At 41.5% G+C, this 22,598-nt stretch overlaps 1 protein-coding gene across 2 annotated transcripts in view; it reads right to left on the reverse strand.

Annotated features, from left to right (window-relative positions):
• RNGTT (RNA guanylyltransferase and 5'-phosphatase) overlaps window positions 1-22,598 on the reverse strand; it is a 244,803-nt gene that overhangs the window by 184,274 nt on the left and 37,931 nt on the right. For both annotated transcript variants that reach the window (XM_004605660.2, XM_004605659.3), the window contains exon 8: window positions 21,360-21,461. In XM_004605660.2, coding sequence (XP_004605717.1) covers window positions 21,360-21,461 — 102 coding nt within the window. The remainder of the gene's footprint in view (window positions 1-21,359; window positions 21,462-22,598) is intronic.

Here is a 22,598-nt window from a genome sequence, read left to right on the forward strand (position 1 = left end):
AGGGAGGAAGCTTTCGCTAGACTTATAGCATTTCCTTACACTGAAGAATGACACATTATAAAATAAAGCCCAAGGGCAAGGAGATAGCTCAGTGGCTAAAGCGCCTTTTGGAAGAGTGAAGTCAAGCATTCAATCCCCACAACTGCCCAAATGTGCCAAGCACGATGCTGGCACACCTGCAGTGCATGCCTGGTGTTCTGCTATCTGTGATCCCAGGTGTTGTTATCTCCAGCTGCACTGCAGCCATCTTTGTGGGAGCACCGACACTAAGGGGGGAACCCCCTGCAAGCAGCACAACTGAAAGATGTGAGGGCCCCACATCCAGAAGCACAGCTCCCCAGTGAACGTGCACAGAGATATGAGCACCACAGCTTAGGATGTGAGCCCCGAGCATCCCGACTGCAGCAACGAAGCGGAGGGGGGAGACTGAAAGAAACAATAAAAATCCACCATGATGAATTAGATACAGGTGACTGGAGAGACTTGGTCTGTCTTTGAGGCTTTACTCTGAGAAACTAGGGTAGATTCTTGCTACACAGTTAGGTCCAGTACAACTAACGTCACCTCAAACTTGTTGAAAATGCACAATCCTGAGTCCCAACAGAAGGAGAATTTGCATTTTAACAAGATTTCCCTGGCTTTCTCTGATTTGTACTAAATTAAAGCATGTGATTGTATGACCTTTAGCCAACTTTAACACTCAAATTACAAAAAGGATATAGGGACATCAAAGGAACTCAAAATAAGCATGCAAATAATTTTTTAAATGTAGGGATAAAAGGCATTTCCACCAAAATGCCTGTCTAAATGTTAGATTTAATAGATTTTTTTCATCTCTTCTTAACAATAGCAATTGTCTTGATTTTGAATGTAAGACAAAAAGGGGGTAGCCAGGGTGAAAGGAGACCAGAAGACTAACAGCACCGGTCAGTTCCGATCAATCTTCATTTTCACATTTTATATTTACAATTAGAACTTACTCAAACTAGCTGAATATGTGCTAACATAATCTACTTCCAACCATACTCGCTAAATTGCCCTCCCAAAAAACTTTAATCTAATAATTCTGAAATTCTGGCTAACACAAGCAAGTATCTAGAGAAATAAGAGGGGTCGAATTCTGTGAAGTCCTCCTGTATCTCCTGGCAGGGCAACCCCTTGCCGGTGTCTCCGTAGGGAAGACTTCCTGTGACATTATTCCTTTCCTTTCTCCAAACACAGAGGCAGACGCTTATGCTTCCCTGCCCTCGGCAACTATTCCTCCAGGGCTCTCACACTCTGCCTCCCGGAGGCAATGGAAAATACTCTATCTCCACTCTATATTCCATTGCAAAATCCAGCCTTCCGGGGGAGCTCCCCACTAAGTGACTCAACAATTCCAAGTGATCTTGAAACTTCAAGAAGATTGAGGTAAAGGGGGTCTCCCACCTTTAAGCCTCCTAAGAATAACTCAGGGAGAAGGAGTGGCAGTGACAGGAAAACCTGACATCGGAGTCTTGGCAATCATTTAAACTGACATGTTTAGATACATAAATGAAGGGCATGGCTGGGCACACCTATATGCCAATATTCTCCACGGAGCCTCACCACCTAACCGCCCCATGGCAGGCCACGCCATGGAGAGGAGAGCTGGAGAGAGTGGCAGGTCAGTCCAGCCACGCTGTCTGCACCTCGTGTCTCCCTCCACAGTGCTCCTCCAGCCCATGCTAATTACCCTTCACTAGTCATCCACCTCCTAGAAACTCCTACATTCCTAAAGTCTATGTCATGTCAGTAATAGGCAATTTTATTTCATATTGTTCTGTCATGGATTGCTATTAAAATATCAGAATTAGACTTTGACCCATTTTAAGGGCATGAACCATGCCCTTAAATGTCTTTAATGTCTTTTTTTTTTTCAATAGGCACAAACTAATTTTCCTTTAAAAACTTTGGTGCCACTGAAATTGGCCACATCTAAAAACAGTTTATTTATAGAATCTAAGTGACTCGTCAAAGTGATTAGCTACCATATAAAGCTTGTTGAAGTTAGAAATTTTCTTAACAAACATTTTTTCATGTTATGTTTTCCAAGACAATTAATTGGGTGCAGAGGGGTATGTAGGATAACACAGCCTCAGGTAGTTTAGGTTTATTGGGTTACTCCCATTACAGTGCTCCCATTCCTCTTTGCTTATTTGTAGCTTCTTTCTTAGTGTTCTGTTGACTTGCAAATACTGTTTTTCTCTTCTCCTTGAGTCCTTTGCATAGTTTATTCAGAGCCACGTCCTTTTTGTATGGACACAGGAAGACTTAGCAAATGCCATGTTTTTGTAACCTGGGAGTCATTTGACTCTACAGGATATTTTCCTCCTTGGCATCTGTTCTCTAGACCTAAGCCTCAGCTGCCCTTACTTCCTAGCACCCCCAAAAGCAGGGTCCTGATGAGGGACAAGATGGACCCAGGGCAAGCGGTGAGTTTGTGTGCTACCCTGGCGTCGAGATGGGCCTGGCCAAAGTGCCTAATGCTTAACTATAAGTTAAGAGCTTGGTCATGGACAAATGCTGTCATGATCCAAACAGTGATAACTAGATTTGGACCCTGCTAGGGTGAGGAATGATTAATCTGGCCTGAGTGCTGTAGTCTGAGTCTGTGGCAAGATGTTGCCAGGAGAGCTGCCTTGCAAGCCTCAATGTATCTCTTGCTATGTCCATACAAAAATAACTAGTATTAAGATGTTAATGAGTGTTTGGAATGAGGAGAGGAAAAAAAACCCTTAAGAGGTATTTTGCCTACTGGTAGTCAGGAAAGGCTTTGGAATGCCGTTAGGTAGTGTTCCCTTTGAACCTGGCTGCCCTCAGCAAGGGCTTCTTTAAATTGATTTTGCTATCTGGCTGTGTGTAGCCTAGAGGGCAAGGTGCGAGAGACAAGCAGAGGGAGAGACTAGTGAAGGGGAGAATCAAGGAGGCTGCAGTAGATCCAGAGAGAGGACGGAGCTGGGAGTGCGGGAGATGAGAAAGATGGAAGACTGAATAAATGGTAACTAATCAGCAACCAGTCTGGTCCTCGTTCTTCCTTCGCTTGTCCTTGGCCAACGGCTGTCCCGATCCAGCCCATACACAGCAGTTCCAGAGCACCAAGCGCGGGCGGTGAGACAGCCGCCCTGAGAGCCCGCGAGTGCACACGCCCCTCGGCGTGCCTTAGTTTTTTACAGGGAATTTTTTTTGTTTGTTTGTTTTTGGGTCACACCTGGCGATGCACAGGGGTTACTCCTGGCTCATGCACTCAGGAATTACTCCTGGCGGTGCTCGGGGGACCATATGGAATGCTGGGAATCGAACCCGGGTCGGCCGCGTGCAAGGCAAACGCCCTACCCGCTGTGCTATCGCTCCAGCCCGCAGAGGGGAACTTTGAGAAGACATGTTTTGTCCTGCTTGGAGATGATTCCTAGCTATGCACTCAAGAATTGAAGCAGGGTTGGCTGCATACAAGGCACATGCCTTAACATCTGTACCTCTCTTACCCGTGGACCTTGGTTTGTTTGGGGACCATACCCTATGGTGCTTAGGGCTTACTCCTGGCTCTACACTCAGTGATCACTTGCTTGTCTTGGGGAACCAATGGGGTACTGGGGATTAACCGGGGTCAGTCACATGCAAGGCAAGCACCCTGCCCACTGAACTATCTCTCCGGCCCCTGAATCTTTTCTAAAACTAACTTAGTAAATGGAAGAGATCTACTCTACAAAATATTTGAAGTAGTTCTGCTTGGTTAACACAGATCCTATTTTGCAGGGGAAAAAAAAAGGCTTTCAATTATTTAAATTTATGGACTAAAAGTATGCCAAGGTTTTTTTTTAAAATAAAAACAGACTTGTGTAAGATGCACAAAATATGTCTGATCTTATTTAATAGTATGTAATACACACAGAGAAAAGGTAAATATACCTAGGGGCTGAAAAGGTAGTTCAGTGGGCTGGGCAGATACATGCTTGGGCACCACTGGTCCCTTAAGCACCCCCAGAAAAAAAACTCAGGCCCCAGTCAATATTCAGGGGTTACTCTTGGCTCTGCACTCAAGAATCACTCCTGGCAGTGCTCAAAAGACCATGTGAGGTGCCAAAATCAAAACCAGGTCAGCTGTGTGCAAAGCACCCTACCCACTGTACTACTGCTCTGGCCCAAAACAAAAAAAAAAACTTCTATCTAAATGACCAAATATTGTAAATGAATTTTTCTTTCCCTATCAGTGCACATGCTTAATGGGTCACATTATTAGAAATGAACTCTTAAAAAAAAAAAAGAACTCTTTCCACTAGACTTTATTCATGTTCACGCAAATGGGAGAAACTCTAGATGTGCCAATCGCAACAACAAAATGTTATATCTAAGAAAAAAAATGTTATATCTATTACTAAGATACACATATTATAGATATCCATAGCAAAAATACAGATATTACAAAATAACATAATCCTCGGGCACTAAGAAAGATCAGAGGACTTAAGCATCAATTTTATTTGCTGTAATTATATTTACTGTATTCTGTACCTCAAACAGTTTGAATTTTTAAGATGGCAAAAGAAGGAGACCTATTTTTAAAAAAGAGAGAGAAGAGAAAGAAAACTAATTCAACAAAACAAAAACAGCAAAAGGAGTCCTTGAGCAGCTCTGCATTGAGAGCAGTGGCTCAGTGAGCTCCGGGCCGCCCAAGGGGAGGCCAGAAGGCTGCAAGGAGGTGCTGCGGGCTCTGGGGGCTGAAGATGGAGGCCTGGGGCAGGCTTGCACAAAGGAAACGCAGTGAAGCTTGCACCCATGGCCTTTAGGTCTCTGAGGGAAGAGCCAAGCCAATTCCCAGAAAATTAGAAATGGGGGCAGAAGCTGGTAGAGGTTTTCACAGGCACAGGCACAGACGCCTATAAAGGCCAGCCCTACACAGGGCAGAGGCTTCTGACTCTTCGGACACTAACAAACCAGACCTTCACCCACGGCTGGCACCAGGCAACTGCAAAAGACAGCACTCTCCCCCGACAGTTCCAGCTGGGGAGCAGGTAGATGATTCAAGAACAAGCTAAGTCCAAGGACTATGAAGCCAGAAGGCCAGGTTGAGGCCCTGGGAACAACAAACCAGATCTTCACCTATAGCCCACAGGAGACATGACCCAGCAGAGAAGCCCACCGTGTTCAGGGAGTGAAGAAAAGAGCCCAGAACACTTAGCAAGGCAAATGAGCTCTGGAACCTCTGAGGCAATGAAGTCAGAGAGAACACAAGAAAGCTCCTTAGTGAGCCGAGAGCAACAACCGTAGTCACCAACAAAGAGGGAGTGAGAGCACTGCACTCGTTAGGGACAGAAGTAGAAATGCGTGGCAGATGGGACTGAGGGGGGAAAAAAAACTCACTAGAAAACCTCAGTAGCAGCAACAGAAGCTGAAGAGCAAATCGGTGAGCTTGAAGATAAGACACAGGAAACCATCGGTAAAGAACAGATAATGGGGGGAAAGTCTGAAAGGAAATAAAAATGAGGGGGTTTTCTTGGGGGGAGGAGGACGCCATTTGGCCATACCCAATAGTGCTCAGGGATCACTTCTGAAGGGCGCCAGGGACTGTGCGGGCTCTGAGGGCTTGAACCCTCCTCAGCGCAGTGCAAGGCAAACACCCCACTGTATGATTGCTCCAGCCCCTGGTTTACCTTTTTCTGCTGTTTCTGCTTTTGTTTTATTTTTCTTTTAAAATTTATTTAGTCACCATGAATTACAAAGTTGTTGATGACTGGGTTTCAGGCATACGATGTTCCAGCACCCATCCCTTCACCTGTGTCCACTTCCATCCACCAATGCCCTGGTTTCCCCCCCGCTCACCAGCCTGCCTCTGCAAGGGCAGGGTTTTGGGGGGTTGTTTTTTTTTAAAATCATTATTTTCTTATTTTTATTTTTTCTTTTTTTTTAAACTTTTTTATTGAATCACTGTGAGACAGACCTTTACAAAACTGTTCATGATTGGATTTCAGTCATATAGTATTGCAACACCCAACCCATCCCTCCACCAGTGTACCTTTCCCAGCATCCGTTTCCCCAGGTTCCCTCCCATCACCATCCACCCCCCACCCCCTGCCTGCCTCTATGACAGGCGCTCTTCTTCTTCTTCTTCTCCTTCTCTCTCTCTCTCCCTTTCTCTCCCTCTCTCCCTCTCCCTCCCTCTCTCTCTCTCTCCTTTCTCTCTCTTTCTCCTTTTGGGCATTGTGGTTTGCAATATTGATACTGAAAGCCATAGCACAGCAGGTAGGGCTGTTGCCTTGCACGCGGCTGACCCGGGTTCAATTCCCAGCATCCCACATGGTCCGCTGAGCACTGCCAGGAGTGATTCCTGAGTGCAGAGCCAGAAGTAACCCCTGAGCATTGCTGGGTGTGACCCAAAAAGGAAAAAAAAAAAAATCCCTTTATCTACTTTTAATCCTCAAATCTTGTCAAGCGTGATCATTCCCAGCTATTGTCATACTGTCTCTTCTCTATTTTACCTACTCTTAGCCCCACACACACTTGTGTTTAGTTCTAACCACTAACCAGTAAATGCCATTCTAATTGATTTGTGTATGGAAAGAAAACGTTCGTTGTCCATGCAAAATTATTTTTCAATTAAATTTTCTAAATTCCAAAACGTTGCACAAGTCGTTTACCCAAGAAAGCTCACCAATCAAGAAAAATATCCACACAGCAGTGGTTTTAGAGCTAGGCTGCAAGTATTTACAGTACGGCACAGACATGTACTATACTAAGACGGGCTGCCTATAAAATCTTCCTGTTAGATTCCCAAGTTCTAGAAGGAGCGGTCAGCACTGCTCATTTTCTATTTCCTTACCGAGTTCACAGAAAATAGTACCTATAGGGAACCAACTTATGAACACATACAAATATATAGAGTTTCTCAAGAAAGTGAAAATACTAAATGACTCAGACGACAATTCTCAGCCTGGTCACAACATGGTGCAACGGGGAACAACGGGGCCTCTGCATGCCAGACAAGCTTTTCCCCAGCCCTCTGAGCTACCTCCACTGCCCTATAAATGACTTGATTAAATAACACAGCTCAGCAGGGGAGCAGCCTGCATTCCATGTGTGAGGCCATGGAGGAAGGGGCAGGGAATATGGGAGATGGAGCAGAGGGGAGACGAGGAAAGGGAAGGAGGTGAATATAGAACTTTTCTTTTCCAAAATATAACTGGAGCACAAATATCAAAGTCACTATTCAAACCATTATTCATCATATACCACACACACAAGTCAAAGAAATTTTCCACCTTCTGCACATGAATTTCACTATGTAAAACAGAAGAGTTGCAGTCTTCCTAAAGATACTCTACTCCCAATACAAATAACTGAGAAGGAAAAAAGCCACAGGGGATAAAATAGAATCTTCATATTATTTCACTTTCTGAGATTCCAATATAAGAACATAAGCTTCCTGGGCACACCAAAAACTCTGGGAGGTTTTAATAAGGCAGAATGGTTTCTATAAAAATAGTTTTTAAGGGCTGGAGCAATAGCACAGCGGGCAGGTCATTTGCCTTGCATGCAGCTGACCCAGGTTCGATTCCCAGCATCCCATATGGTCCTCTGAGCACCGCCAGGAGTAAACCCTGGTGTGCATCCCCAGGTGTGACCCAAAAAGCAAAAAAAAAAATATATATATATATATAGTTTTTAGTGACTAAAACTAGGAAGAGATAGTACAGCAGGGAGAGCATTTGCTTTGCCTGAAGCTGACCTAGGTTCAAGCCTCTGTACCCAATACGGTCCCCCAAGCCTCACCAGGAATTACCCTGAGTACAGAGCAAGTTGTGGCACCCCTCCCAAAAAAAAAAGTTTTTAAAAACTAGCAAGATGGATAAAAGGCTGGAACATATGTGGGAGACCTGGTTTGACCCTGGAGACCATACTGATTCTAATTCATATTCCAGAGCATTTCGAGGAGTAAGCCCCAAACCATGCTCTGAGTAGCCCCCAGCATTACCAGGTGTGGCCCAGAAACAAAACAAAACCAAAAAAGGATGTCAATTTGTTTTTTAAAACATGACACTTTATTGTCATCAAAATCCAGAGGCACCGCACTGAACACGTCCACATAATCAAAACGTCCATGCTTTCAATGTGGTTGCACACAATATCCCCGTAATCCTCACTTAATGATGCCAAACTAACATTTGGGAGGTATACTAAGACGCACACATCACTGGGTACCATTGAGTTCTACCACTTCACAAAGGCAGCCTGAATTGAAGCTGGTCCTCTGCTGCCATCTAGTGAAACCATGAAAATTAAGCCATTGGCAAAAAACCTTTTTCAGGTGATGAATCTATTTAATAAATCATCACTACAAAAATATTTAACAGTGTACTTTTAAAACTGCAGCCCCACAAATATATTTCATGCCACAGAGAGAACAGGAATACTTATAGTGAATAATTATAACTCCAATGAATCATTAATCATTTTTAAAAAATTATCTACAGTATTGTTATCACAATACTGTTCGTTCGTAAAGCAACATTTCAAGAGACTCTAGACTTAACAGCAACATAAGATTCATTGAGTAAGTGATGGTGCTTTCAGGTCCCCCAGCACTGACAGGCCCCATAGAGCCGCCAGGGTGGCCTCTCGCAGCCCCATCCCTGCAGGACTTCACAGTACCACATCTTGGGCACTTGCAATTATCTGCCAGCCAGTTGGCAGGGTGCTGCAGGTGGGGTCCTGGGTCTCCTGAGCACTGTTTGGGAGACCCCACACACACACACACACACACACACACACACACACACACACACACACACACACACAGAGCTTTCATACAATGGAACATGAAATTTTTTTTCCTCCCAAACATTACATTAGCTGACAATGTTGCTGAGTCTTTTTATTACTGTTGTTTGCTTTTTTTTTTAAGTATAAAGTCATCTGGTGGTTTTAGAAATATGTCCAAAATCCTATAAATTCTTTGATGCTCCAGAAGTAGAACTTAAATTCCTGTTGTGTGTGGGACGAGTTTGCCTCTCACTTGCAATCAACAGAAATGACAGAAATGCTTGATGTCACTTCTCACATCAGATTGGAACACATGAAAACCACTAGTTCTGTCATGGGGCCAGAGATGCGCCAACCCAGGTTTGATCCACATATGGTCCCCCAAGCACCACATACAGTTCTCCAACCTCTGCCAGGAGTGATCCCTGAGCATTGAGCAGGAGTAATCCCTGAGTACCGCTGGCTGTGAGCCAAAAACAAAACAGACAAAAATGTGGGCTCAGAAAACATATCTTGTTTTCAAGACCTATGAAACAGGGATAATAACAGTGCCTATACCTCAGTTACAAGCATTAAATGGTATTCAGTTATAAAGCACTCAAAACATACCAGATATGTGATGTGCTTAGTGTTATCTGTTAAAATATAATTGCCACTAGAGCCAAAATACATAATAAACTGTGCAACCATAATGATGTTCAAAAATTACTAATTAAAGAAATATCAAAATTTCATCTCCAACTGTCATCTTGGCTGCATCATTATTTGTACTAATGAAATTACCAAAAAATATAGTGACGTGGGCTCCTTTCAGTATTTGGGTAATGTCACACGAACCATGGCAAAGTCTACCAAGAACTTAAAGATGTTTCTATTCTCGTCCCCCGAGTAACACTATTCTCATCAAAACCTACACAAACATTGATACAGGGATATTATAATTATTCACAACAACAACAACCAAAACCTGAAAACAGTATGTCTCAATAATAAACAATTTTTTCTGGTAGTATCTTTTGTTTTTGTTTTTGGGTCACATCTGGCGATGCACAGGGGTTACTCCTGGCTCTGCACTCAGGAATTACTCCTGGCGGTGCTCAGGGGACCATATGGGATGCTGGGATTTGAACCCGGGTCGGCCTCATGCAAGGCAAACGCCCTACCCGCTATGCTATCACTCCAGCCCCACTGGTAGTATCTTTAAAGCATGAAAATGTTCCTGTGAGATGTGTGTGTGTGTGTGTGTGTGTGTGTGTGAGTCTGTTCTGTACTTCTCTTCTTACACAATTATTAAACCATCAGTAAGAAAACTGAATTCCAAGAAAAAGAGAAAGTATGAAAATACTTCAATCAGAAATCAGTCAGCAAAGTAGGAGTTCGAAAGAGCACAATAGAGGTAGAGAGGTAGCACAGTGGATAGAGCACCTGCTGTTGATTTGGGTTCAATCCCTGGCACCCCACACGATCCCCCAAGCCCGTCAGGAACGTGACTCCTGAGCATAGAGCCCCGAGTAACCCCTTAGCACTGTCAGGTGTGCACAAAAACCAAAGGTAAATAAATGAAAAGCACAAGAAAGGCAATGAGTAACAAAATGAAAGAAGCAGAAGAATGCAATTAGCAAAAGACAAAAATACAGAAAATCATCAAAAAGCTCTCCAAAATTCTTGAAAATGTAAAATTCTTTCCAAGAATACCTCAATATTTATTAATTTCTAAGTATTCATATATTATTAATACAAATTACTGTCTAGTAAATAACATGTGCGGAGAGCTTGCATTATATCAATAATCAGTTCTTTAAAAACCAATAAGAAATTTCTTACTCAGCAGTCAAGAAAAACAGAGCAAAGCAGAAATTCACATTTCTTCTCCCTTAAGTGGGACTAAAACACAGATAAGTGAACAATCTAATTTAAATAGAAATAATTCATTCAATTATAATTAATTTACTCATTCTGCTCTTAAACAATATACAATATAGTTTGCCTTTTATCTGTAGTTCACTGAAAATTATCCCTGAGACATGTGAAACCTCTTCAATATAACTCTCAGCAGGTAAGATTTCCCTAGCCTAGCAGCTCATGACCTCTTCTTTACTATTCCTGTCTGAACATTCAGCTTCAGTCACTAAAACAAACATCTGAGACAAACATTAGTAATGTGATACATATCAAGGCATCCAAGCAAAATACTACCTACCTAGAGTAATTACACTATTTTGTATAAAAACCATCATAGCAGCAAATTAAAAAGCTGCCTGAACATATTATAATCAGTCATTCATAACAACTGGAAAATAATTTCTATGAGGAAATGGCTTTTTTTCCTTTTCAAATGCATATTTTTTTAAGTATTTATAGGATAGAACTTAAAAATCTTGTCAAAGGAACTTAGCATTGATTTACAATTTCTCAGGAGAAAAACTCATTTCAACTTAAATAATTTACTGGAGCAAATTTTAAAACAAAAGTATCTTTATATTCAACTTGCTTTCCCTACCTTAAACTCATGTCTGTACTTTCTCATAAAGAAAATACACGAAAGGTATCTTTCAAGAAGAATATATTTGATCAGAGTTGACAAATATCAATGTCAGAGTGGACAAATCCCTGCTTTTATAAACAGTTCGGGGACTAGAAAGATCATACAACGGTTAAGGCCTTGCATGAAGCCTTCCCCAATTTGATTCCCACCACATGAGAATATGATCTCTAGAGCAGCTCTAGGAGTGATTCCTGAGCACAGGGCCAGGAGTACAGCTGGACAGGGCAAAACAAATAAAGTTTTATTGAAACACAATTTGTAGCTTTCCATAACCATGCTGCCAGACCCAGCACCAGGCTGTTTCACTCGGGGCCCCCCAGAGGGGGCGGATGAGACCCCTCTCCACCCCAAGGGACCCAGTCCAGGCAGCCAAAAGACTCCAGAACCCAACCGCCACCACACTCACAGCCACTCTCCATACACTCAGGCTGAGCCTTACCCATGACTGAATCCCAAAAAAACCCAGGTATGCGGGACTTTGTGACAGAGAACACTGGGCTCAATGGGACCAGTACGGAGAAGCCCCACCCCTACCCCACTGTCTCCAGCGAAGCAGCAGTCATGCCCATAACCCACCTCTGCCTGGCGCCTGATAATCCCATCATCGGCAACCATGCAGATCGCACATCCTTCTCTTCCAGAAGGGAGCAACATGATGCTCACCATAACCTTGCTGCCAGACCCCGTGCCAGGCTGTTTTCACTTGGGGCATCCAGAGGGGTGCAGGTGAGACCCTTCCCTGCCCCAAGGGACCCAGACCCAGCAGCCAAAAGCCTCCACAACTCAGCTGCTGCCACACTCACAGACACTTTTCACACACTGGGGTGAGCATCACACACTGGGGTGAGCATCACCCACAGGTGCATCTATTCCTGGACTGAGCAGCCACAAATCCAGCCACACAATACCACAAACTGCATACTCTACCCATACTCCAGGATTACTGCATCACATCTGACAGGGATCAAAGTAGGAGCCAACCAACCTTAGAGGGAAATAAACGTATTTTTTTTTACAGATATATATAAAAAACACACAAGGCTCCACCTTTAACAACATGTTAGTGATCTCTTATAGAATGGCTTAATGGCCCCTGGGTGAACTACAACAATCCTCACACTCTTTCCTCTAAGGATACTTTTTCCTAGCATTCTCAACAAATCTTCATAACAAACAATACAAAATATATTATTTTGGTTCTGCTTTGGGGCAGGGACTGTGGTTCGGGATGGACATATCCAAAATATGTTGGTGGGAAGGTGTAATGGTGGTGGAATTGGTGTTTGAATACTAAATGTAATCAAATATTGTGAACTACTTTATAAAATAAAATTAAAAGAAGAAAAACAATTATCTTCAGTTACATAAAAGCAGTAGAAGGATTAACTGAATTTTGTGCTATAATAGCAAGTTTAACAGTTGAATAAAAAAACCTGAAACCAAAATACCTACACTGACACAAATATTCTAAGTTTTTGGTTTCAAAAACCTGAAACCAAAATACCTGTATTTCCAGGCTTAGCATATAGTAATATGGTGCTGTATTAAACCTACAGTGCCCCAGGACTCTATAAGGCTGGGGATTGAACTTGGGTCAGCCACAAGGATGGCAAGAACCTTACCCTTCTCTACCATCTCTTCAACCCATTGCATTTTCTAAAACAGGTCATGCTTACATATGCATGCAAATTTTATATAAATATAATTTAAAAAACATATGTGGGTTAAAGAAAAAAAGAATAAATAAATAAATAAATAAATAACATATGTGGGGCTGGAGCGATAGCACAGCAGGTACGATGTTTGTCTTACATGCAGCTGACCTGTGTTCGATTCCCAGCATCCCATATGGTCCCCTGAGCACTGCCAGGAGTAATTCCTGAGTGCATGAGCCAGGAGTAACCCCCGTGCATTGCTGGCTGTGACCCAAAAAGCAAAAAAAAAAAAAAATCTAACGAGCATCAATCATTTTACTAAGAATTTACTATATGCTAATCACTTTGGATTAATTATTTTTATGACAATTGTATGAGAGTAACAGATCTTTCCTATTCACAGAAATCCAAACAGAAGTTTCCTCTTGAATCTACCTAGCTTTAAATTCTGTCCAATTAAAATTCTTGAAATATGTATGACTTTTTTTTTCTGACCTGACTTACTTTTGTTTAGAAATGAAATATAACTAAGAGTTGTGATTTTTTTTAAAAAAAATAAAATAAATTTTAAAAAGTTGTGAATTTTCTTTTTAATCTCAAAAGTTTCACAACCACCATATTTCCTTATCTTTCACGTGGATATATGTAAAAAGTTAACAGCTTTTCACTTCTTTCAAAAAATACTATAATGACTTCGTTTGCTTTGGTTTTTGGTTTTGGACCAGACCCTCAAGGACCCATTTGGGTCTGTGTTCAGGTGTCGCTGCTTCAAGTGGTGAGGGGAATATAAAGGTAACAGGAACTGTGTTCGGCGCAGTAAACCTTAATTACCTACCGTGTGGCAGGCGGTATTCTAGGTACTAAGGGCTCTGTGGGAGGGAGGGTGGGAGGAGGGAATCCTCCAGCTCTCGTGAAGCTTGCCTTCATTACCAATTCATTACAATATAATATACTGATTATTTACTACAAATTATTTCCACAGCCTGACATTTTCCCTAATACCAAACATAGCCCAGTTTGTTTTCACTTAACTATTTGCAGCTATAAGGAATTTTTCACCTAATCATTCAGGAACTTTAAACCTGAGAGAGAATAGAGAGGTTAGCACACTTGCTCCTTAGTCTGCTGCAGCTGATTCAAATCCCCCAACACCACCTGGGGTCCAGCACACCAACAGGGGCTACTACTGAGCAGAGTCAGGAAGAGTCCTGGGGGGTAGCAGGGTGTGACCAAAAGGCAAACTTTTTTTTTTAAGTTTAAACAAACTAAAAATAAATTGGGGGCCGGAGCGATAGCACAGCGGGTAGGGCGTTTGCCTTGCACGCGACCGACCCGGGTTCGATCCCCGGCATCCCATATAGTCCCCCAAGCACTGCCAGGAGTAATTCCTGAGCATCGCTGGGTGTGACCCAAAAAGCAAAAAAAAATAAAAAATAAAAAATAAATAAAAAAATAAAAATAAAAATAAATTGATCCTCTTTTAATCTTTAGATTTAATTCCAAAACTTTTGCAGTTTTAGGGGTCAGAGAGAGCTCAAGGGTTAAGTCAGATGCAAGCAACCCAGTTAGATCCCCAGCACCACACAATCCACACCAGGTAATGCCAGGGGCAGCTCTCTCTCTCTCTCTCTCTCTCTCTCTCTCTCTCTCTCTCTCTCTCTCTCTCACACACACACACACACACACACAAAAGCAGGCACGCACGTACTCGCACTCGCACTCGCACACGCACACAGCCACCCAGAAAAGCCAGCCGTTTTTCTAGAGGAACACAAGTCTGGTGAAGGGTGCAAGCCAGGTAATGGCCCCTAGGGCAGGGTTAGATAGATTTGCACCACCTGGTCAGGTGAGCACAGTCAGCTGAGAATCACTGAAAGGGAGCCCAGGGCCTCCTCCTGAGTACCATTTGGGGTTCATTTTTTGAGCCCTTCATTTAAAAAAAAAAGTTTTAAATCTTCACCACTTTTCCATGAATATCAAATTAATGTTAAATAAATTTTTGTAGACTGATGATTCTTTTTTTGGTTTTTGTTTTGTTTTTTGGGTCACATCCAGCAGTGCTTACTCCTGGCTCTAATTTAGGGATCACTTCTTACAGGCTCAGGGGACATATGGTGCTGGGGAATCAAACCCAGGTGGACCACACGCAAAGCAAGCTCCCTACCCATTGTGCTATCACTCTGGCCCCTAGACTGATCATTCTTACTGCCTTACCAATCTGGCTGATAAACTAAGTAAGCAAAAGAAATTCCAATATAAAATTTCTAATCTTTTCCACAATTCAGTAAAAGTCTATGAAAAAGCAGTATTTCAACTGCAAGAAAATTCAATTACAACTGTCTCTGTGGTATCATTCTATGGTTTCTCCTGAAAATGCATAACTACATTTACATCCAAATAGAACTGACTCCAGTCTTCATCTTCTAAGATCAATACAGATTACCTTTCTGGAGCCCAGCCTTCCAATTCTCCCATACATCAGGCTATATGCACTTCCCTGGATACATCATACTTTGTTTATGCTGCTGAATTAAATATTTTATTATTTCACTTAATTATGTATGTCAACTGCCATCCCACAATAATTTACTTAGTCACTCTTTTTTTCTACTGTTTACTACAATCTTTATTTCGAGCAAGGAGTAGAGAAATTCTTTCTTGAAGCAGGGTTGGGGAGACAGTACCTTTTTTTCTTAAAGGGGCCATATCCAGCAATGAAGGGAAGAAAGAAGCAAACCCAGGCTCAGCCCAGTACAGCAAGCCTGATGGTTATGCTCAGGCCCAGAGGTACCTGAGGAGTCACACAGTGATGTGGATCAAACCCAAGGCCTCAGATATTCCATGAACTCATCACCTGATTCACATCTCTGATCCACTCTCTTTTACTGAGCATCTTAGGTAGGCTCAGCAGTATATTGATTAATCACCTAATAAACTCTTTTCGCTACTTCTATAGATGTTCTAGATCAACATATATAATAAGATAAGATAATCATTGTCATCCCCTTGCTCATCGATTTGCTCGAGCAGGCATCAGTAACATCTCCATTGTGAGACTTCTTACTGTTTTTGGCATATTGAATACGCCACGGGTAGCTTGCCAGGCTCTGCCGTGCAAGCAAGATACTCTCGATAGCGTGCCAGGCTCTCCAAGAGGGGCAGAGGAATCAAACCCGGGTCAGCCAGCATGCAAGGCAAATGCCTTACCTGCTGTGCTAAAACATCCAAAAGAAAATGCAAGAGAAATCTTGCAAATCTCAGGTAAAGCAAACATTCTTTAGAACACAAAACGTATAAACCATAAAAGAAAAAAATGGAAAGATGAACTTGCACGCCATGAGTTACTGTCCAATATTCATACTACCATTATTTTTAAATGATCAAATGCTGAAAGTTCCATCTCAGTAAGTGAATGGATAAATAAAATACAGTATATCCATAAACTAGTTCTAATACTGTTCAGCAATAAAAAAGAACAAATTACTACTAATTAACATAAACAGTAACAGATTAATCTAAAAATCATTAGGCTAAACCAAAGTCATGCACCTGAGTAAACACTTTGATTTCATGCATGCAAAGTGCTAGAATATGCAGAATAAATATAATAACAAAAAGCAAACTGATAAGAGTAGAAATGAAAGCAGCAAAAGGGATGAAGAACAGAAGACTTGAAAGATAACAGAAATATTCTGTATCTTGATCAGAACAATGTTTTCATGAATGTATATATCTGCCCAATTTAATGAAACACGTACTACACATAACTAATAATTCAATTTTTTAGACTGACTAAAAATAAATAATGTAAGTCTCGGGGAGAAAGTATACTTTAAGCCTAGTAAACTGGTCAGTTTCTCATAAGAAGCAATCAGTAAAAGCCCTATTCTTTTTTTTTAATTATTTATTTTATTGAATCACCATGTGGAAAGTTACAAAGTTCTCAGGCTTATGTCTCAGTTATACAATGCTCAAGCACCTATCCCTTAACCAGTGCCCATATTCCACCACCAAAAACCCCAGTATACCTCCCACCCCACACACACCCCCGCCCCCCCTGCGTAACTGATAAACTTCACTCCATTTTCTCTTTACCTTGATTACATTCCATATTTCAACACAAAATTCACAATTGTTGTTGGAGTTTCCCCCCCAAAAAAAACAGCCCTACTGACAAGGAAGCATTTGATAATTAGTTTTCCATTGCTGAGAATGAAGAGACTGCCCAAGCGTCCCACTGTTCCAAGTACATAACTCTCTTTTTTTTTCTTTTTTCTCCTTCCTGCACCACCAAAGTCTGCACCACCTGCTTAAAGTCCTCATAATATGAAAAGCCCTATTCTTGGAAGCTGTGATTTCCTTAGGAAGGCGGGAGGTGAAGGGGCCACTGAAAATCCCTTTTAAATACCCAACATGGTTTTTCACTTTACGTATTAAATACTCAACACTACAAAGATTATACATACATAATTTTGAAAGAAACTGTGCTTTCGTATACTTTTACTTGATGTTATATCTAGAAGCTTTAAAAACAAATTGACACAAAAATTAGAGTATCCCAACACAAACCTCCAGAAATAAGATGGAGGGTGGCTCAAAACACAAACAGCACTATTACACAAGGGCCAAATATATCCCCACAAGGAAAAGAATAACGAATATTAACTGTCGGCTACCATTTGAAGTTATCTTGTAATCTATCTGATTTGTTTAGGGCTGCACTTGGGGGTGGGAACAACTCCTCCCCCACTCCCACTCCTAGCATGCTGCTTGAGGGGGGGAGGGGGGCCCATCCAGGTGGTGTTCAGGGGCCCATACAGTGCTAGGTGTCAAACCCTCATGCAGCCCACATGCAAGGTATATACACTAGGCCTTTGAGCTATCTTCCTAGGCCTACCTAATAAATGGTTTTGTTTTTTTATTCTGTTCTGTTGTTTTGTTTGCAGGGGCCACACCCAGTGGTGCCCTGGAGTATACAGAATTGTCGTCCCCTGCTAGTGTGAAGCATATAATATGAGAGACAGAAATCAAATAATTAGAAAAGAAAAGGGGGGTAGGGAGGGAGGGAGGGAGGGAGGGAGGGAGGGAGGGAGGGAGGGAGGGAGGGTAGGTAGGAAGGAAGGAAGGAAGGAAGGAAGGAAGGAAGGAAGGAAGGAAGGAAGGAAGGAAGGAAGGAAGGAAGGAAGGAAGGAAGGAAGGAAGGAAGGACTTCCAGGCATCCCATCTGGTTCCCCAGGCCCACCAAAAGTGATCCCTCACCACACAGCCAGGAGTACCAAAAATAAAATAAATAATTTCTAAAGATAAAAAAAATAATTTCTACAAATATGAAAAAAATGCCATGGAGAATAGTAAGCTACTTATCTCTTTTAATCATCATTTTACTGAAATACAACGAATCCTGCTGAACAGTGATTTAATCTACTTCAAAGACTCCAGAGGCTTACAGGAATAGCTCCAGACCACCACCAGGTATGGCCCAAAAAACTTAAGTCTTTCAGGGGCTCGAGCAATAGCACAGCAGGTAGGGCGTTTGCCTTGCACTCGGCCAACCCGGGTTCAATTCCAGCATCCCATATGGTCCTCTGAGAATCGCCAGAAGTAATTCCTGAGTGGTGCAAAGCCAGGAGTAACCCTTGTGCATTGCCAGGTGTGACCCAAACAGCAAAAAAAAAAAAGTCTTTCACCTATGAAGCATGCTAGTTACTCACTGTTTTCTAACTACATAATTTCTATTTATATTACTTCACTTTACATTCAGGAAATATGCTCTATTCAAGAATGTTTTTAATCCACTAGAGGGTTAGAGGGCCAATGATGTGGCTCAGCAAGAGCACTTGTTTTACCTATGTGAGGCCCTGGGTTCAATCCCTGGCATTACAATCAATCAGTCAAATAAAATTCACTAGAGATTGCCACTATAGAAATAGTACAGCCTACATAATCCGGCTTGAGCCTGGCACCACCTGACCCCTACAGCATACCAGACGTAGCCCAGGAGGGCCCAACCACTGTGGAGCGAGGTCCTGGTAAGCCCCAAGCACCGCCACACAGGCCCAGTCATCCTCAGCACCACAGACACAGAGGAATACTTCATACTCAGGCCCTCACTGTGAATCAAGGCCTAGTTTGCCAAATCGCCAGGAGGAGCCCTGGCTTCTGGGCATCACTTGCAAGCGCCTGCCCTTCCCCCCAACAGGATCCCAAAATCTGCCTGTCTGTGTTTATTGCAACATTTTCACAAGAGTCAAAACAAGACAACAATCTGTGTTAGTGAAGAGATGAATCCAGATGTGGGATGTAACATATCCTTATTTGTGACAACACAGACGGATCTTGAGGACAATTATGCCACATGAAATAGGTCAGAAACATACTGCACAATCTAAAAAAGCCAAGCTGCAGGCCGGAGGAATAACCCAGAAGGCTCACATACATTATTTTGCACATGGAAAGTCCAAATACCTTATAGTTCCCCAAGTACTACTGGAGCAACTTGTGAGCACTGAGCGAAGAGCAGTCCCTAAGCATCACTGGGTGTGGCTAAATAACCAAACTCACAATAAAGAGTAAAAGGCAGGTGGCAGAAGTTGAAGATAATTGATTAGAAGTGTACAATCTTCCAGTTAGTTCTAGGGCTCTAAGGCACAACACAGTGATTAGAGTTTATGCTATATTACATAGTTGAAAGCTGGCAACAGAGTAGATCATAAAAGTGCTCACCCCAAAAAAGAAATGGTTTATGTGAAGTGATGTGTTGGCTATGGCTTCATTTTACAGTGCTTAAGCCCATCAAATCCATACATGTACACCTTAGACTTACAGAAAATTAGATGTGGGTTATAGCTCAATAACACAAGGTGGAAAATACTGAATTATTATTATGAAAGTAAATAAAACATCTATATTGAAATACTAAAATGACTTTCAACTATACGCAGACTGAAAACATACGACCAGGGCTGGAGCAATAGTACAGCGGGCAGGGCGTTTGCCTTGCATGCGGCTGACCCAGGTTCAATTCCCAGCATCCCATATGGTCCCCTGAGCACCGCCAGGGGTGATTCCTGAGAGCAGAGCCAGGAGTAACCCCTGTGCATCGCCAGGTGTGACCCAAAAAGAAAAAAAAAAAAAAAAAGTTTAGGTGCTTAAAAAAAAAAAAAAACCAGGGGCTGGAGCAATAGCACAGCGGGTAGGGCGTTTGCCTTGCACGCGGCCAACCCGGGTTCAATTCCCAGCATTCCATATGGTTCCCTGAGCACTGCCAGGAGTGATTCCTGAGTGCAGAGCCAGGAGTAACACCTGTGCATCGCCAGGTGTGACCCAAAAAGAAAAAAAAAAAATACAACCAAGCCAAAAAATGAACCACAAAAGAAAATAAACTAAATGTCATAGAGGAAGCATAATATGTATATTACGCTATATATATATATATATCTACATATTATTAGTGTATACACACACACACACACACACTAATGTACCAGGGAGGTGCCGGAAGGACTAAAGGACTTGATTTGCATGCTGGAGACCCAAGTTCAATTTCCACGTGGCCCCCTGGGCACAGCATGGTATCCCAAACACCAATGGAGCAACCCTCAAGCACCATGCTGAGAGTAATCCCCAAATAAAGGTGTGGGCAGCTCCCCCACAATCCCCACAAAAAGGGAACAAAATAAATAACACAACTAATATAAAAATAAGCTTGGTTGTAAGAATACAACAATCTTAGCTATGTATGAAACTACCAGAACATATGCAAAAATTAAGAGAAAAACCCATTTAAAAGAATTAAAATAAAGAATGGACAGCGAGAAGGTCGGAGAGACAGTATAGCGGGTAAGGCGCTTGCTGTGCATACAGCTAAAACTCGTTCAATCCCCAGCACCAAATCCCCTAAGTGCAGAGCCAGGAAGAGCCCATGAGCACTACCAGGTGGAGCCCAAAAGTCAAAAGTTAGAAACAAATGAAATCATTGAGGACTGGTAACTCTTTAAATTATGAACTGACAACATAACTGTTAATTTTATAAGTGTCAAACAAGCATTAAAGACAACCTGGCAGTCTACAGACATACCAAGAAGCACAATATTATCAAGAGAATATACCTTTAAACTTAAATCTGGCATGAATTTATGGAAAACTAATAAAATACCAAAATCAAAACTTTCGTTTGAGATCACTAATCTATATAGCTAAGAATACTAGTGAGGGGGGGAGGGAAATATATATATATATATGTACATATATAAAATAATTGAAGTGTGCTAATTTTGTCATTTTTGTCAGAAATTCACACTCCCAAGAACACAGATAAAATAATCAAGCAATATTCTTCAAGCATTAGGCTTATTTGTATAACTGTTTTTAGCAGCTTAACTTACCGAGTACCATCTGCTTTCCAGCTTACTTTATATGGATTCTGCTCCAAAAGTTTAATATTTTGCTTGTCCATGGAAACAGGCTGTGCTCCAGGGAATCCAGACCTTAAAGAAGAACACTTTATTGCTACATGGCTATTTTCCATACAAAGCAATACATGTCTAAAACCAGTCTTCTATGAGTCACACCATTATCACAATGCCCTTTTAATTTTTTTTATTTTTACTGATTTTATTTTCCAATTAAAATCATACCAGTTTTCACAGAATATCAAAAGGTTATCATTTTCTTGATATTTTATTTTTTTTTATTTTTAATTTTGTTTATTATTTTTTACTAAATCACTATGAATTACAGTCACAAAGACATTTTGTGATTGAATTTCAGACGTACAATGTTCCAACACCAATCACTTTGCCAATTTTCTCTACTTTCTATGAATGTCCCCAGTTTCCCTCCTGCCTCTAGCCTGCCTTTACAGCAGACACTTTTCTGCTCTGCAGTTGTCCGACTGTTTCCTTCCCTAACTTATTCCCCCACCCCAACCCCTGTCCCAGTGGCAAGCTTCCTACTGAATATTTATCAGACTGAATTTTTAAAAAATGCTGTATATGAGCATACTTTTGAAAAGAACTCCCTTTTTAAATATGAGAATATTTAAAAGGCTAAAAGTAAAAGAATAGGAAAAATACTTGGCGTATGCTAACAAAACAAACATGAGGTATTTATATTAATTTCAAACAAAATGCACTGTAGAAGATTATTTATAAGAAGGAATAAATAGGAATATAATGTAATGATAGAGAAGTCAAATCTCTGAGATATTACCATTCTCAATAGAAATTAAAACTACTTTAAATTACATGAGGCAAACATTGATAAATCTGAAAGGTGAAAAAGGGAATATAAAATTATAGTTGGAGACTCCAGCACCCCATTTTTCATTAATTGAGAACACGTAGTTAGAAAACCAGTAAGAACATGGTGATCTAAACAACTGTCAACTTACTTAATTTAGATAGCACTTTGAAAAATGGGGCCATAGCACAGCAGGTAGGGCTTTTGCCTTGCATGTGGCCAACCTGGGTTCAATTCCTCCTTTTCTTGATATTTTAAAAAATGATTCAGAGGTTCTAATATCACTGCTGTAACTATTAAATATGAATATGCATGTAGGGTCAGATAAATAGCTCAACAAGTTGAGTGTGTGCTGCACAGTGCAGAAGGTTCATACCCTAGGA

The sequence above is a fragment of the Sorex araneus genome, chromosome 4 (assembly GCF_027595985.1).
Source record: "Sorex araneus isolate mSorAra2 chromosome 4, mSorAra2.pri, whole genome shotgun sequence".
Lineage (NCBI taxonomy): Eukaryota > Metazoa > Chordata > Mammalia > Eulipotyphla > Soricidae > Sorex > Sorex araneus.